The sequence below is a fragment of the Triticum urartu genome, chromosome 2A (assembly GCF_056163025.1).
Source record: "Triticum urartu cultivar PI428250 chromosome 2A, HENAU_Tu73, whole genome shotgun sequence".
Taxonomy (NCBI): Eukaryota; Viridiplantae; Streptophyta; class Magnoliopsida; order Poales; family Poaceae; genus Triticum; species Triticum urartu.
The window spans coordinates 26,990,083-27,008,283 of NC_141874.1; the positions used below are offsets into that span (position 1 = coordinate 26,990,083).

Here is an 18,201-nt window from a genome sequence, read left to right on the forward strand (position 1 = left end):
AAGCTCATCAAAAGAAACTAGTGGGTGTGCATCCAACTTGGTTGCTCACGAAGACCTAGGGCATTTTGAGGAAGCCCATCATTAGAATATACAAGACATGTTCTATAATGAAAGATTCCCACTAGTATATGAAAGTAACAACATAAGAGACTCTCTATCATGAAGATCATGGTTCTACTTTGAAGCACAAGTGTGGTAAAAGGATAGTAGCATTGTCCCTTCTCTCTTTTTCTCTCATTTTTTTATTTGGGTCTTTTCTCTTTTTTTATGGCCCCTTTTTTCGTCCGGGGTCTCATCCCGACTTGTGGGGGAATGATAGTCTCCATCATCCTTTCCTCACTGGGACAATGCTCTAAGAATGATGATCATCACACTTTTATTTACTTACAACTCAAGAATTACAACTCGATACTTAGAACAAAATATGAATCTATATAAATGCCTCCGGCGGTGTACCGGGATGTGCAATGACTCATTAGTGACATGTATGAAATAATTATGAATGGTGGCTTTGCCACAAATACGATGTCAACTACATGATCATGCAAAGCAATATGACAATGATGGGGCGTGTCATAATAAATGGAACGGTGGAAAGTTGCATGGCAACATATCTCGGAATGGCTATGGAAATGCCATAATAGGTAGGTATGGTGGCTGTTTTGAGGAAGGTAAATGGTGGGTTTATGGTACCGGCGAAAGTTGCGCGGTACTAGAGAGGCTAGCAATGGTGGAAGGGTGAGAGTGCGTATAATCCATGGATTCAACATTAGTCATAAAGAACTCACATACTTATTGAAAAAATCTATTAGTTATCGAAACGAAGTACTATGCGCATGCTCCTAGGGGGATAGATTGGTAAGAAAAGACCATCGCTCGTCCCCGACCGCCACTCATAAGGAAGACAATCAATAAATAAGTCATGCTCTGACTTCATCACATAACGGTTCACCATACATGCATGCTACAGGAATCACAAACTTCAACACAAGAATTCCTCAAATTCACAACTAGTCAACTAGCATGACTCTAATATCACCATCTTCATATCTCAAAACAATCATCAAGTATCAAACTCCTCATAGTATTCAATGCACTTTATATGAAAGTTTTATTATACCCATCTTGGATGTCCATCATATTAGGACTAGTTTCATAACCAAAGCAAATTACCATGCTCTTCTAAAGACTCTCAAAATAATATAAGTGAAGCACGAGAGTTCATCTATTTCTTCAAAATAAAACCACCGTCGTGATCTAAAAGATATAAGTGAAGCACTAGAGCAAACGACAAATTACTCCGAAAGATATAAGTGAAGATCAATGAGTAGTCGAATAATCATGCAACTATGTGAAGACTATCTAACATTTAAGAATTTCACATCTTGGTATTTTATTCAAACATCAAGCAAAACAAAAGAAAATAAAATGACGCTCCAAGCAAAACACATATCATGTGGTGAATAAAAATATAGCTCCAAATAAAGTTACTGATGAACGAAGACGAAAGAGGGGATGCCTTCCGGGGCATCCCCAAGCTTAGGCTTTTGGTTGTCCTTGTGAAAGCACAAGTACTCCCTGGGTGATTTTGGTAATTAATGTCAACATATCTCTTGTTGGACTAATGTTTCTACCTAGTATGTTTCAGACAAGTTCAACAATTGAGTGGCATGGACTAGAGGATGTGGAACCCCTTCAAGATGCTAAGGACAAAGGATTGGCTCAAGCTCAAAGCTCAGGACTCTACATTTTCTATTTTAGTGGTCCAAGATCACATTGAGTCCATAGGAAAGCCAATACTATTAAGAGGGGATGAGGTGTTGCTTAATGGCTTGCTTGCTCAAAGTGCTTAGTGATATGCTCCAAAGCCCTCAACCACTTTCTCACTTCCAAATATGTGCCACACCAAATATCCAACTCGGTCGCACCGATTCTTTCTATCCGGAGCCACCGAGTTCAGTTGACATACCCACTGCCAGAAACCCTAATCAGTTCGGTCTCACCGATGGGATCTCGGTCTCAGCGAGATGGGCTTGGAAACTCTCTGTTACCTATTGGAATATTTTCGGTCCCACCGAGATATACAATCGGCCCCACTGAGTTTTCTTGGCCAATTCTCTATTTCGCTTATTACCCAAATCGGTCCCACTGAGTTTGAGTAATCGGTCAAACCGAGTTTTGGATTTACCCTAACCCTAGCACATCGGTCCCACCGAGTTGATCCAGTCGGTCCCACCGAAACACCTAACGGTCACATTATGAATCAAATCGGTCTGACCAAGTTCTTTGAATCGGTCCCACCGAGTTTGGTGATTTGTGTGTAACGTTTAGATTTTGTGTGGAGGCTATAAATACCCCTCCACCCACTCTTCATTCGTGGAGAGAGCCATCAGAACATGCCTACACTTCCAATACACATTTTCTGAGAGTGAACCACCTACACTTTTGTTGAGGTCAAGATATTCCATTCCAACCACATAAATCTTGATCTCTAGCCTTCCCAAGTTGCTTTCCACTCAAATATTCTTTCTACCAAATCCAATCCTATGAGAGAGTAGAGTGTCGGGGAGACTATCATTTGAAGCACAAGAGCAAGGAGTTCATCATCAACATACCATTTGTTACTTCTTGGAGAGTGGTGTCTCCAAGATTGGCTAGGTGTCACTTGGGAGCCTCCGACAAGATTGTGGAGTTGAACCAAGGAGTTTTTAAGGGCAAGGAGATCGCCTACTTCGTGAAGATCTACCCTAGTGAGGCAAGTCCTTCGTGGGCGACGGCCATGATGGGATAGACAAGGTTGCTTCTTCGTGGGTGGAGCCCTCCGTGGACTCGCGCAACTGTTACCCTTCGTGGGTTGAAGTCTCCATCAACGTGGATGTACAATAGCACCACCTATCGGAACCACGGATAAAAATCACCGTGTCTCCAAATTGCGTTTGCACACTCCAATCCCTTCTATTTACATTCTTGCAACTTGCATGCTTTACTTTCCGCTGCTCATATACTCTTTGTATGCTTGCATGCTTGCTTGATATGTATTGTGAATGTTTAAACTTGTGGTAATACTCCACATGAACCTAAAGAATTAAAAACTGTAACTTTTCTTGATTAGAGTCTATTCACCCCCCCTCTAGAGACCTCTTCTCGATCCTTTCACCATGAATATTACCTTGGGGTGCCTTGGGCATCCCCAAGCTTAGGCTGTTGCCACTCCTTATTCTATAGTCCATTGAATCTTTACCCAAAACTTGAAAACTTCATAACACAAAACTTAACAGAAAATCGTGAGCTCCGTTAGCGAAAGAAAAGAAAACACCACTTCAAGGTACTGTAATGAACTCATTATTGATTTATATTGGTGTTAAACCTACCGTATTCCAACTTCTCTATGGTTTATAAACTCTTTTACTAGCCATAGATTCATCAAAATAAGTAAACAACACATGAAAAACAGAACAGTCTGTAGTAATCTGTAACTAACGCAAACTTCTGGAACCCCAAAAATTCTAAAATAAATTTCTGGACGTGAGTAATTTATCTATTAATCATCTACAAAAAGAATTAACTAAATAGCACTCTCCAATAAAAACTGGCAGAAATTCTCGTGAGCGCTAAAGTTTCTGTTTTTTACAGCAAGATCAACAAGACTTCCCCCAAGTCTTCCCAACGGTTCTACTTGGCACACACACTAATTAAAACATAAAAACTCAATCAGGAAAGAGGCTAGATAAATTATTTATTGCTAAACCTGAGCAAAAAGCAAGGAACAAAAATAAAGTTGGGTTGCCTCCCAACAAGCGCTATCGTTTAACGCCCCTAGCTAGGCATGATGATTTCAATGATGCTCACATAAAAGATAAGAATTGAAACATAAAGAGAACATCATGAAGAATATGACTAGCACATTTAAGTCTAACCCACTTCCTATGCATAGGGATTTCGTGAGCAAACAACTTGTGGGAACAATAATCAACTAGCATAGGAAGGCAAAACAAGCATAACTTCAAGATTTTCAACACATAGAGAGGAAACTTGATATTATTGCAATTCCTACAAGCATATGTTCCTCCCTCATAATAATTTTCAGTAGCATCATGAATGAATTAAACAATATAACCATCACATAAAGCATTCTTTTCATGATCTACAAGCATAGAAATTTTATTACTCTCCACACAAGCAAAATTCTTCTGATGAATAATGGTGGGAGCATCACAAGAAACTCGAATACTATAAATTGTTTCCATATTAAAAGAGTAATGCTCAGAAAAGGGGTAATCATAATAATGACAAGTTTTATAAATATAATCATCACTACTTTTTATAGCATATGTATCATCACAATAATTATCATAACTAGCAACTTTGTTCTCATCATAATCGATTGAAACCTCTTCCAAGATAGTGGAATCATCACTAAATAAAGTCATGACCTCTCCAAATCCACTTTCATAATTATCATAATAAGATTCAACATCCTCCAAAATAGTGGGATCATTACTTCCTAAAGTTGATACTCTTCCAAACCCACTTTCATCAATATAATCATCATAAGTAGGAGGCATGCTATCATCGTAACAAATTTGCATATCAAAACTTGGGAGGCTAGAAATATCATCTTCATTAAACATAGCATCCCCAAGCTTGGGACAAACATTAATTGCAGCAAATATATTCTCAAACATGTCATTCTCATCAAACATAGCATCCCCAAACTTGGGCCTTTTCATATCATAAGCATAATCACTCTCATGATTAATAGTATGGATAGCACCGATAGTATAGCAATTATCATCATCACAATGAGTAATAGGAGCAACATCATTTGGGAGGGATACCTTTTTACCTTTGCTTCTCCGTATTTTCTTTTTCTTCTTCACATCATATGTGGGTTCAACCCTCTTTTTGAAGCTCCTTATTAATGAGATTGGTTGAATAGAAGGCTCCTCCTCGTTACCTGATTCATCATAAGAAATAATAGGAGGATATTGGGAAGTCTCTTCCCTTTCATTAGTATTCTCTTCATCTTCTATTTATTTTCTTTTGTTTATGTAATTGGCAATATAAGGATTTTCAATACAATTCACCGCACAATACATATAAATTTCCTCTAGATCAAAATCAAGAAGTTTATCACGGGCAAATACTGGAAGATAGTTAGTTATACGTCTCATTTCTTCATAACCCATAAGCAAACTAAGTTCATTATGATCTACAAGGGAAATCAAGTCATCACAATTTTTGGAAACGGTTAGATCATGAAACAATTTGCATCGGATGGTTAAATGACCACGTTCATTACAAAGTTCACAAGTACAGCTAAGAAAATTTAAATTTTCAGCACAAACATCTAGCCTTTCTTGCAACCATTTATTTTCTAAGTACTTATGCCTCTTGCAAAATCTATCTTCCCTAATTGGTGTGTACTTGCAAACTCTATGCACTCCACAAAAATGGACATGCTTATAAGAGACATTCTCATCATGACTAGTGCAATCATCATTAGTACTATGGATATTCAAAGAGTTCATACTAATAACATTGCAATCCTGCTCATCATTCAAAGATTTAGTGCCAAACATTTTAATGCATTCTTCTTCAAATACTTTGGCACAATTTTCCTTTCCATCATACTCACGAAAGATATTAAAAAGATGAAGCGTATGAGGCAAACTCAATTCCATATTTTTTTGTAGTTTTATTTTATAAACTAAACTAGTGCTAAAACAAGAAACAAAAAGATTCGATTGCAAGATCTAAAGATATACCTTAAAGCGCTAACCTCCCCGGCAACGGCGCCAGAAAAGAGCTTGATGTCTACTACACAACATTCTTCTTATAGACGTTGTTGGGCCTCCAATTGCAGAGGTTTGTAGGGCAGTAGCAAATTTCCCTCAAGTGGATGACCTAAGGTTTATGAATCCGTGGGAGGCGTAGGATGAAGATGGTCTCTCTCAAACAACCCTGCAACCAAATAACAAAGAGTCTCTTGTGTCCCCAACACACCCAATACAATGGTAAATTGTATAGGTGCACTAGTTCGGCGAAGAGATGGTGATACAAGTGGTATATGGATGGTAGATAAAGGTTTTTGTAATCTGAAAATATAAAACAACAAGGTAACTAATGATAAAAGTGAGCACAAACGGTATTGCAATGCGTTGAAACAATGCCTAGGGTTCATACTTTCACTAGTGCAAGTTCTCTCAACAATAATAACATAATTGGATCATATAACTTTCCCTCAACAAAGAGTCACTCCAAAGTCACTAATAGCGGAGAACAAACGAAGAGATTATGGTAGGGTACGAAACCACCTCAAAGTTATCCTTTCTAATCGATCTATTCAAGAGTCCGTAGTAAAATAACATGAAGCTATTCTTTCTGTTCAATCTATCATAGAGTTCGTACTAGAATAACACCTTAAGACACAAATCAACCAAAACCCTAATGTCACCTAGATACTCCAATGTCACCTCAAGTATCCGTGGGTATGATTATACGATATGCATCACACAATCTCAGATTCATCTATTCAAACCAACACAAAGTACTTCAAAGAGTGCCCCAAAGTTTCTACCGGAGAGTCAAGACGAAAACGTGTGCCAACCCCTATGCATAGGTTCATGGGCGGAACCCGCAAGTTGATCACCAAAACATACATCAAGTGGATCAATAGAATACCCCATTGTCACCACGGGTATCCCACGCAAGACATACATCAAGTGTTCTCAAATCCTTAAAGACTCAATCCGATAAGATAACTTCAAAGGAAAAACTCAATCCATTACACGAGAGTAGAGGGGGAGAAACATCATAAGATCCAACTATAATAGCAAAGCTCGCGATACATCAAGATCGTATCACCTCAAGAACACGAGAGAGAGAGAGAGAGATCAAACACATAGATACTGGTACATACCCTCAGCCCCGAGGGAGAACTACTCCCTCCTCGTCATGGAGAGCGCCGGGATGATGAAGATAGCCACCGGTGAGGGGTTCCGCCTCCAGCAGGGTGCCGAAACGGGTCTAGATTGGTTTTCGGTGGCTACGGAGGCTTCTGGCAGCGGAACTCCCGATCTATTGTCCTCCTCAAAGTTTTTAGGGTATATGGGTATTTGTAGGAGGAAGAAGTACGTCGGTGGATCTCCGGGCTGTCCACGAGGCAGGGGGCGCGCCCGGGGGGGGGGGGGTGTGTGGGCGCGCCCCCCACCCATGTGGGCAGCCCGGGACTCTTCTGGTCCATCTCCGATACTCCGTGGGCTTCTTCTAGTCCAAAAATAAGTTCAGTGAAATTTCAGGTCAATTGGACTCCGTTTGATTTTTCTTTTCTGCGATACTCTAAAACAAGGAAAAAAACAGAAACTGGCACTAGGCTCTAGGTTAATAGGTTAGTCCCAAAAATCATATAAAATAGCATATAAATGCATATAAAACATCCAAGGTTGATAATATAATATCATAAAACAATAAAAATTTATAGATACGTTGGAGACGTATCAGGTGCGCGACATCCGCATCCTCCTCTCCTCCAGCTTCAGGTACGCGATGATCTTGGGGAAGGTCGGGTTGGTGATGAGAGGAATGTTGAAGGCGACGTTCTCGAAGTCGTCGTTCAGGCCAGCGATGAGGGTGCTGAGAGGAAGCTCGTCGGAGACATTCTCACTGAGGTCACAGAGCTCGTCAACAAGCTTCTTGAGGCACATGCAATAATCATCAACTGACGAGTCGAGCTGCTAACACCCAAAAAACTCGCCGTGCAAAAAACTTTGTGTTGGAGCGCGTTGTCGGTGAAGAGGCCGTTGAGCTTAGTCCAAACGGCGTGAGCGTCATCGTCGGTGAGAGCACCGTGTGGAAGATGTCCTTCGCGATGGTGGTGTAGAACCAACGGATGAGAGTGGCGTCGATGGATGTCCACTCCTCATCGTCCTCCATGAAGCGGGAGTCCACGGAGCCATCGATGTGATCCCGGAGATTGTACTCACGGAACACAAGGGAGAAGTATGTCTTCCAGGCATCGTAGGTGGAGGTGAGGTGATCGAGGACGACGGAAACCCGGGCGAGGATGTTGAGATCGCGGATGACGACGGGGTCAGGGCCTTCGAACGGGTTGGTGCGGCGGCTGCGGGTGGTACCGGAGGAACCGAAGGAGGCCATGAGTCTGAGAGGGGGTGCGGCGGCACGTGGGGAGACGGCGCGGCAAGGGGCTGGCGGCGCGGCTTGGGGCGGCGCGGCGGGTTGCGGGCGGGAGCGCGGGCGGCAGCGGCACACGAGGGCGGCGGCGCGGCGGCGAAGGAACACGGCGGTGGCGGTGGCGCGTGGCGGCGGCGGCGATGAGATCACGGTGGCGGCAGCAAGGGTTAGGGTTAGGATCGCAGGTATGATACCATGTTGAAAACGAATGTTTGGCAATGCTTCACGATATATTGATCGATGCATAGCGCATGTATATATGGAGTACAAGATAGGCCACAACCTTTATTATACAATGACTAGGAGGTGGACTGGGCTATACAATATACATGCAAAAATCATATATTCAACAGTGACCATTGAAATGAAGCACATCGATTTTTGGACTTGTGGACTTCGTTTTGCACACACTATTGTATAAAGAATGCGATGGCCTCTACGTCTGTGCGATATACATCCTTCTTCCCACATCCCTCTTAGCTAGACATCAAATGATTATGTGCATTACATTAATGCAGAGGCCGGAGGCTTTTACCTCTTTTTTGACAAAAAAAATTATCTAGTGCTCCCGCAGCATGCAGGTGTTGGGTTTGCCCACACACAAAAGGTCAAAGAACACACAGGGATTTTTTGTGGCACTCACACTTGTGCCTTTTCTCCTTGTTCTCTAAATGACATAATGAAAATACATGGCATTAAATAGCCAGAGTTACACGGCCAACACCCAGCCACTCACGCACTAACTCCACGCACACACGTGTGGTCAAGACACTAACTACTTGATCCGCTAATCACTCCACTAACCAGCTGCATGCACGTACAAAGTGACAACCAAGTCTGCAGGACCTTTGGATCCCCAGGTTCAGGGCCAAGTCTGCTCCATCTCTACCATTAATCTGCCACGCGACTCGGCTGCTCCATCTCTACAGTGTATGGGCGCATGCAGCCAGCTGACTAACACGTATATCCATGCAGATATACTACTTGCCAATGCCACGGCGCGCGCGCACACACACACATACACACACACACACACACATTAGTGCCACTACAACACATGCACGGCGTCGTGCTACACACACAATTTGGCATGACGAAACCTGCCATCCACACACTCTGATTTAATCTGCATGCATAACTTAATAACACAAAGAAGTAATAATGCTAAACTTCTTATATCTTATATCTTATAACTTATATTTACTAATTGAAAGCATCATCTGAGCTCCACGTTAATCCTAGGAATTAATAACTAAGAGCCGTTAGATATAGTTTAAGGAGAAAATTGGCCGCTAGATGGATGTAGTTTTATTTACCAAGCCAAATCAATGTCTTCCACGTTTGCAGCCTATCTCCACGTCCAAGTGGACTTAAAAATACATCTCCGTCTGCTTCTTCCTCCTGGAGTCCCGGAACAAATCTCATATCCGTGTGTTTTACCTCGAGACCTACCCAGCGCATCTCCTATTGTGCATTGCTTCCCCTGAATTGGGTCTCAATCTTCCACATCGCTGCTCCGCCGGGAGCGTCTCCAGCCTCAAAATCGACAAGATGCAGTTTTAGTCATGCCACTAGCGCCATCGTCATCAACGGTCCTGTCCCCCGATGCTTTCCACGACGCTGCTCCACCGAGAGTGTCACCTCCAACCTAGGGTTTGAGAAGCTGCAATTTTGGTCATAGCAGCAGCGCCATGGTCCATGTACATCTCATCTAATATACGCAGCAGTACTAACTCCTATGATCCTTTCAATCCGGATTAGGCATCCTCCGTTTCCTCTATGCTACTTAAGGCGATCTGATTTTTTCGTAGGCGAACGGATTCAGCCGCCATGGTTCTCTCCTGAGGTTCCTCGAGCGCACAACCTCAGGTTTGCCCTCACCAGGCCTCTCTTTCCCTTGCCATACAACATCAGGAACAACCATGGACGGACAAACTATGTACCTGAAACTGAAAGGAAATATTGATTTTTCCTTGGATTAATGTCCTGACGCCGTTCAGTTAGACCAATCTGGGTCGTGATGTGTCCTGGGCAAGAGAGTTCAGACCACTGCTTTTCCTTTCGTGGCTTTCATATCACAAGAGCTTGCAGGGAAGGAGCAGGTGGTGAAGTGGAGATGCCGAATTTAATGCAGTTTAGTTGTAGTTTCTGAATCCAGAGAAAATGTTTCTTTAATACAATGAGAATTGGATGCTGGGCATATCGTACTGGTGTTAGAGCAAAGGGATTGTTTACGCTTTATAAACATCACACAGATTTTTCTTTTTTCTCTTCGTATAAATGCTTGTGGTTTTCATATGCTTTTTTAACTGCTTTAATGTGTTTAGAATCTTGCATCGTTACTGGTGTTACAGCTTGAACGTCATATCAAAATTACAAACAGAATTGTTAAGACCAAGGATTAATTCTTTTTGTTATTTTTCTAAGCAGGTGCCAAAACTACTATTTGGAAGCAATTTTCTGAGGAACATTAATCCTGAGAACTCTCCTCCAGAAGGACAACATCCACCCGAAAGTCCTACATGCTATTTCTATAGTAGTTCGATGAAGTACCACAAAATTGATGAAGCGGCAGCAGAGAAGACACCGTTTGGGACTGGCAAGCAAGTAATCCTAAAACCAGGAATTTGCTTTTGTTTTCTCCAGCTGCAAAAATCCTACTTCATCTCTAATAGTCAGGGAGTATTATTTCGCTGTTTCTGAAACATCAGATCGGAAAAGTAATGTTCACTTTCTGTGTATTTTGCTGCATAGAGAAGGTTGTGGAGGACATGTACATAGGTATGAAATCTATACAAACATATTTCTTAATGAAACCTCGGTACTTGGGAAATGACTGTGGCTGTTTCTTAGACGTTGGGTTATATATGACTTTTGGCATTGTTGTAGATTTTGCATCATATGCCACGTTGTGATAGATAATACGTGATCAATGAATTACTCATAGACTTCTCCGTTCAAAAAATAAACTGATGGATAGACCTGTATTCCTTCACCCCTTCCATTTTGAAGCCATCAAAATTTGTCGTTTCAAGGCAGACTTGGTCAATATGAGGAGAACCTAAGCAGGGATGACACTAGGGTCAGAGTAGACGAATTGGTTTCGGACTGCAGAATTGCTTATCTATTTCTATATGGAGTTTGCAAGTTTGATAGAATTGGTTTTCCAGTCATCCAACTCCTATAGAAAATACACGCATATGCATTACATAGACGTGTGCTTCAAGTTATGAAGATAAAGTAACACTTCAGGTTGAGAAATCTGTTTCGTTTTTTCAATATCCGTCAAGATTATAGATGCCGTGCTTTTGGACTTTTAGTGATCTCTTATAGTATAATGTAAATTCTATCTGAATTTATTAAACTATCGCTGACAACATGTCTGGAGAAAATATGTACGAGTAGTGGGACATGGAAAAGCTAGCAAATATTTTTGCCTTATACTGATTTATTTGCATGATTGTAGAGGTACATATAGAACGCTCTAATGAGCAAAGGTACACATGACACATGTATATTTAGATGACACTTTATTGCACCTTTTTCTACTTGAAAGTGTTATAAGCCAGTATCCAAGATGCCGCTTGCTTCCAGTTACAATTCTACAACACCAGGAGTAATTTATTTATTATGTCTACTACACATTATCATCAAACAAAAATGATGGTGTTGATATGGTGCAGGCTTTCATGTTTTCATGGAGTCTACTTTAAGCTAGAGTTAATCAGTCGATACCCTTCAAATATTGAATCACCGGCTTACTAAAAAAATATAATTTAGTCCCAACCTAATAATAGTCTACATAAATGGTTAGTTATTTTCAATAAAATGGTTAGTTATACTACAGAGTAGTTTTTGACAAATAAATATGTTTTCAATAATTTACATTTATGTGTTATGTGAAATATCTAGCCCGTGCGGCCGCACGGGTTGACGACTAGTTTAACTAAACAAGATTAGTTCCAATAGCAGGGTGGATAGTAAATGTAGAGCTTTGCCTACACCTAAAGGGGGGTTACAAGGTGAGTTGGGTGACGGGCTGAGGTCTGAGCACATGGTTGGATTGTTGGTGAAATTAGGGGGGAAGGGGCGGCCCGGTGGAATTAGTTGGAAAGAACTGTAACATATATGTAGCTCCCCATAGTTGTAGGTTTATTGGCAAATGTAGTAGGAATTAGGAAGCTTTTGTTAGAGAACTCCATTTTTTCGGGCTGGTATTCATCTGACAAGAGCCGAGTAAATAGCCAAAAACTATCACTTTGTGGCAAGTATTTATGAAAACTATCACTTTTGCGGGACATAAGAAAAATTACCACTTTAGGGGTAATTTTTCGCAAGGACCTACCACATTTAGTTAGTTACGGCCTGGGTGTTTTAAACACATTTATGACAAGAAGGGCACACATGTCAAGGCTGGTGTACCACAATAGTCAACACCGTTATGTTTGCCGGCATTTTAGGAGGGCACACATGTGGAACCTACATCTCAGTCACTATGTGCTAAATCTCAAACAAAGGAGGCTTTTACCTCGGATGGAAATCGAACTCCGATCTTGCTGGTGCCAGGTACACGCACTACCCGCGTGAGTTTTATTTGAACTGTGATAGCAGATAGTTGTTACCATAATTAAAGTAAGGGCCAAAGCAGAGGCCTTTCACACAGGCCGCCATGGTTGCCACCAGGACATGCGGCTCGTGCGCGCTACAACGAAGGGCTGGGGCGTGCGGGCGCCGAGCTCGGCTATGTCCATGGGCATGGTGGCCGGCTCACGTGGGGTAGCTCCTAGGGGTAATAAGGCCAACTCCACCGTGCGACCCCAAACGGACGTCCGTTTTGTCCCTTTGGGTAGGGATTTAGAGTTATGTCCGGGCCTGTCTTGGAATGCGGTGGCCGTGCGCCCAGCGCGCGGCCGCATCCTTTTGCCCCATCCTGTCCGTCAGAGCCAATAAATGCCCAAATTTGCATTAAAACTACTTTCGAACCTAAATATTTGTCTGAAAATTAAAATAGTTTTACAACCCAATTGAAATTGTCTTTAATAAAATAGTTTTACAACCAAATCGAAATTGTCTTGACTGAACATAAAATGGAGAAATACATCTATTGGTTGCCAATGTGATCCCACACGTGCTCAACCAAGTCATTTTGAAGATTCACATGAGTGTGCCAATCACACATCTCACGGTGGAATTGGGCAAATTGTTCAAATGTGGCCGGGTCTTGGTGCAGGGGCTCAATATTTTCACCTTGATAATCAAATCCTTGGTCGAAGATACTCTCATCCCGCTCGTCCTCGACGATCATGTTGTGCATGATCACACAAGCAGTCATCACCTCCCAAAGCTTCCCTTCATCCCATGACAGTGCAGGGTTTCAAACGATACCCCACCGGGATTGAAGCACACCAAAAGCACGTTCGACATCCTTTCTAACACTCTCTTGCATTTGGGCAAATCTCTTTCTCTTCTCAACTTGAGGTTTCGAGATTGTCTTCACAAAAGTTGACCACTGAGGATATATACCATCTGCTAGATAGTATCCCTTGTTGTAATGGTGGCCGTTGATCTCAAAGTTGACAGGTGGGGAGTGGCCTTCTGCAAGCCTTGCGAAGACTGGAGAACGCTGCAGCACGTTGATATCGTTGTGAGAAACTGCCATGCCGAAGAAAGAATGCCATATCCAAAGATCTTGTGATGCCACCGCTTCTAATATGACAGTGCACCCGTTAACATGCCCCTTGTACTGGCCCTGCCAAGCAAATGGACAGTTCTTCCACTCCCAGTGCATACAATCTATGCTGCCAAGCATACCTGGAAATCCTCTAGCTGCGTTGGTCGCCAACAATTTCTCTGTATCAGCGGCAGTTGGCTGCCTCAAGTACTCTGGCCCAAAGACCTCGATCACAGCCTGGCAAAACGTGTACATTGACATCAGACATGTTGTCTCACTCATACGCACATACTCATCCACCAGATCGCCTGGAATTCCATATGCAAGCATGCGGATGGCCGCGGTGCATTTCTGATAGGAGGAGAATCCAAACTTGCCAAGGGCATCCGTCTTGCAATCGAAGTATGGGTCATGAGCAACCACTCCCTCTCGGATACGATTGAACACATGCCTTGCCATACGAAAACGGCGACGAAATTTATCCGGCCCGAAGAGCGGGGTGTTGGCAAAGTAATCTGCATAGAGCAGGGCGTGGCCTCTCTCCCTATTGCGGTTCAGGTTGGGAGCACGGCCAGGGACTGACCCCCTGTACCAAGGAATCTATCGTTGAATATGGTCGTGAACGACCAGTGCAGCCACCACAAGATCGTCATCATCCGACGACGAATCGTCCGATGAACAAAGGAAGTGATGGAAGAAAAACTCGTCTCCACTGTCCATACCTTTGTTGGCAAAAGGTCGAACACCTTGCGGTCGTGGTAGCGAAGAGGCCGCGATGATCACCTCGACGCAGCAGGGTGGTTGCCGGCCGGCTACAGGCCGCTCTAGAGCTCTCGTCGGAATCTGCCTCGGCCGCCGTGGTACGTCGCTGGCAGTCGTGTCCGACTCTGCCACCGGCAAGGACGGCCACGGCCAAACCTCCTCCGATCGACGACCAAAACTACGGCGGAAGCGCGGGCGTGGTGGCGGCCATGTCGAGTCATGGTTTGGTATGGACGGCGGGGGGCTGCGCGGTGAGGAAGCGGCCGGAGAATAGCGGCGGCGCCGGCGGCGGGACGGGGCGGGGAGAGAGGGTGAAGCGTTGGGAGCGGAGGGACTGCTAGTGTCCCTGACAGGCGGGCTAGGGGAGGACAAGCGCGCGCGCCCCGCCCGTCCGCGTGGTGTCCGTTTCACCCCAAAACCGGCACAAGTTTGGGCCGGGAATGGGTCGAAAGCGGACACAAAGCGGACAAAAGTCCGTTTGCTCCTGCGCGCTGGGCCGCCTTTTTTGTCCCTTTTACCCTAAACGGACGGGGTCGGACAGGATAGAGTCGCGCGGTGGAGTTGGCCTAAAGAACGGGAATAAGAAGGGGAAATAGTGCGCATGCCTTCCCGCCGAACCCCATGACCTCCTGTCGCAGGATACCTGACTTGTCCGTTGCCAAATCCAGCGGTGTGATCTGTACATTGCCGGCCACCAACTCCTGCTCACGCGGACCTACTTTTAATATGGAAATTTTATTGATATTCTTTTATAGACTGACATGTGGGCCCATTGGGCATAACGGCCAAGTTAACAGCCCAAACTAACGGAGTTGACATTTCTGCCACATCAGCCCTGATGGGCGGTCCATCCTTCATCATAATCGCGATCAGTTTTGGTCCAAACGGTAATTAGTGCACCCGGTAGTTATTTGCAAAAACTCACCCCTAAAGTGGTGGTGATGCGAATTTATGTTTATTGAAGTGCTAGTAGCATGCTCAACGCTCTAATTACTATCATCATCTTTTGCAAAGAAAGATTAAAATAATTATCCAATCAATTTTCTGGGCATGCTTTCAAGCTTAATTGTATGTAAGGTCCACTTATTTTCTACAGATATTTTCTTCTGTTAGATTTTTCTTAGCACTCACTAGTAGAAAACAGGGCTTTGGTCCAGGCCGGGTCAGCCCATTAGTCCCGGTTCAGTCTAGAACCGGGACCAATGTGGGCATTGGTCCCGGTTCGTGAGCCCAGGGGGCCGGCCGGGCCACATGGGCCATTGGTCCCCGTTCGTCTGGACCTTTTGGTCCCGGTTGGTGGGACGAACCGGGACCAATGGGCCTCGCTCCTGGCCCACCACCATTGGTCCCGGTTGGTGGCTTGAACCGGGACCAAAGGCTCCACTTTAGTCCCGGTTCATGCCCCCAACCGGGACCAATGAGGTGCCTATATATACCCCTCGCGCAAGAGCAGAGCACAGTGCTCTGTTTTTCTGGCCGAGGGGGAGAGGGCTTTGTGGTGCTCTAGCTCACCTCCTATGCACATGAGGTGTTCGATGAAATGCCCGAGCCGCACTACTTAAGCTTTCTCCTCTCGAAGCTCGACCTCCAAGCTCCATTTTCCTCAAGATTTGTCTAGATTTAGCGGTCCGTCACGCCCCGTCCCCGTCTTCACCACCGTCGATTACCCGCGCCGATGTCATCACCGACACCACCGTGGTGAGCCTCTTGTTCTTATCTTCTTTCTGAAGGAAAATTATTCTTACTTGTATGTTTAGATAGATACTTGTATCATTTTCTTACATTTATTATTGCATCTTATATAGTGCGATGGTGTTGGTATCCGCCCCCGTCGGCCCTCGTCCTGTCTATGATTCGGATGTGGTATGTATATTATCTTTATAACTATTGGTTCATTTATTGTTTATGAAAATTATGCCGACCAACGTGACATAGATTTTATTTATCTAGGATGTATGTGAATCGGAAATGCCAACCGACCCTATTGTCGAGAGGTTAAATTTAGTTGAAGAAGAAAACAATTTGTTGAATGAAAAAATAAAAAAAATTGAGGAGGAGAAGATGATATTGGAGTTGCATGTTGCGGATGTCGTCGATGATCACAAGATCAAGATGGATGCAATGCGCTTGAAGATTAGAAAGATTAGAAAATATGCCATTCATACCGAGGCTTGGTATCATTATGCCATTGGATCAATTGTTACCTTGGTTGCGATTATGATCGCATTTGTTTCGCATTGAAATGTTTTACATAGTTTCAATGTATGGTTTAATTAATTAGATGCTCTGGAGAGCTATATGTTGTTAGGTGAGAACTATGTATGCACTTTGGTTTTAATGTGATGATGAACTTCTATTAATTTGGACACTTAATTATATATAATGCACGCAGATGAACCGGCAATGGATGTACGGTGACAGACACACCCGCGAGTACATTAAGGGCGTGCATGAGTTTCTCGACGCGGCTGAGGCAAACAAGCAGAATGGTTTTATGTGTTGTCCATGCACTAAATGTGGGAGTACGAGGTCTTACTCTAACCGGAAAATCCTTTACTCCCACCTGCTTTACAAGGGTTTCATGCCACACTATAATGTTTGGACGAGGCACGGAGAAATAGGGGTTATGATGGAAGACGACGAAGAAGAAGAGTACGATGACAACTATGTGCCCCTGAATACGGTGATGCTGCAACGGGTGAAGCTGCTGAAGATCAAGAGGAACCAGACGATGTGCCCGATGATGATGATCTCCGCCGGGTCATTGTCGATGCAAGGACGCAATGCATTAGTCAAAAGGAGAAGCTGAAGTTCGATCACATGTTAGAGGATCACAAAAAAGGGTTATACCCCAATTGCGAAGATGGCAACACAAAGCTCGGTACCGTACTGGAATTGCTGTAGTGGAAGGCAGAGAATGCTGTGGCTGACAAAGGATTTGAGAAGCTACTGAAAATATTGAAGAAGAAGCTTCCAAAGGATAACGAATTGCCCGACAGTACATACGCCGCAAAGAAGGTGAAGAAGATACATGCATGCCCTAATGACTGCATCCTCTACCGCGGTGCATACAAGGATCTGAACGCATGCCCGGTATGCGGTGCATTGCGGTATAAGATCAGACGAGATGACCCTGGTGATGTTGACGGCGAGCCCCCCAGGAAGAGGGTTCCTGCGAAGGTGATGTGGTATGCTCCTATAATACCACAGTTGAAACGTCTGTTCAAAAACGAAGAGCATGCCAATTTGATGCGATGGCACAGTGAGAACCGAAAAAAAGATGGGAAGTTGAGAGCACCCGCTGACGGGTCGCAGTGGAGAAAAATCGAGAGAAAGTACTGGGATGAGTTTGCAAAGGACCCAAGGAATTTATGGTTTGCTTTAAGCGCGGATGGCATTAATCCTTTCGGGGAGCAGAGCAGCAATCACAGCACCTGGCCCGTGACTCTATGTATGTATAACCTTCCTCCTTGGATGTGCATGAAGCGGAAGTTCATTATGATGTCAGTTCTCATCCAAGGCCCTAAGCAACCAGGCAACGACATTGATGTGTACCTAAGGCCATTAGTTGAAGA

The 18,201-nt window shown here is 43.8% G+C and overlaps 1 protein-coding gene and 1 pseudogene across 1 annotated transcript; both read right to left on the bottom strand.

The window, feature by feature from the left end:
• Nucleotides 1-7,499: 7,499 nt before the first annotated feature.
• Nucleotides 7,500-8,157, bottom strand: LOC147983130 (uncharacterized). The gene is made up of 2 exons (XM_087540653.1): nt 7,849-8,157; nt 7,500-7,733 (listed from the first exon to the last, which is right to left on the bottom strand). Exons 1-2 carry the CDS (start codon nt 8,155-8,157, stop codon nt 7,500-7,502), a joined length of 543 nt encoding a protein of 180 aa, XP_087396779.1.
• Nucleotides 8,158-13,294: 5,137 nt separating this feature from the next.
• LOC125533140 (uncharacterized) lies at nt 13,295-14,584 on the bottom strand (annotated as a pseudogene).
• Nucleotides 14,585-18,201: the final 3,617 nt, after the last annotated feature.

What these genes read in the sequence shown, in the direction of transcription:
- LOC147983130 (XM_087540653.1), bottom strand. Translation starts at nt 8,157, where the DNA reads ATGGCCTCCTTCGGTTCCTCCGGTACCACCCGCAGCCGCCGCACCAAC. An exon ending in CGAAGGACATCTTCCACACG is followed by an intron (nt 7,734 to 7,848) that starts GTGCTCTCACCG and finishes GGGTGTTAGCAG; the next exon opens with CTCGACTCGTCAGTTGATGA.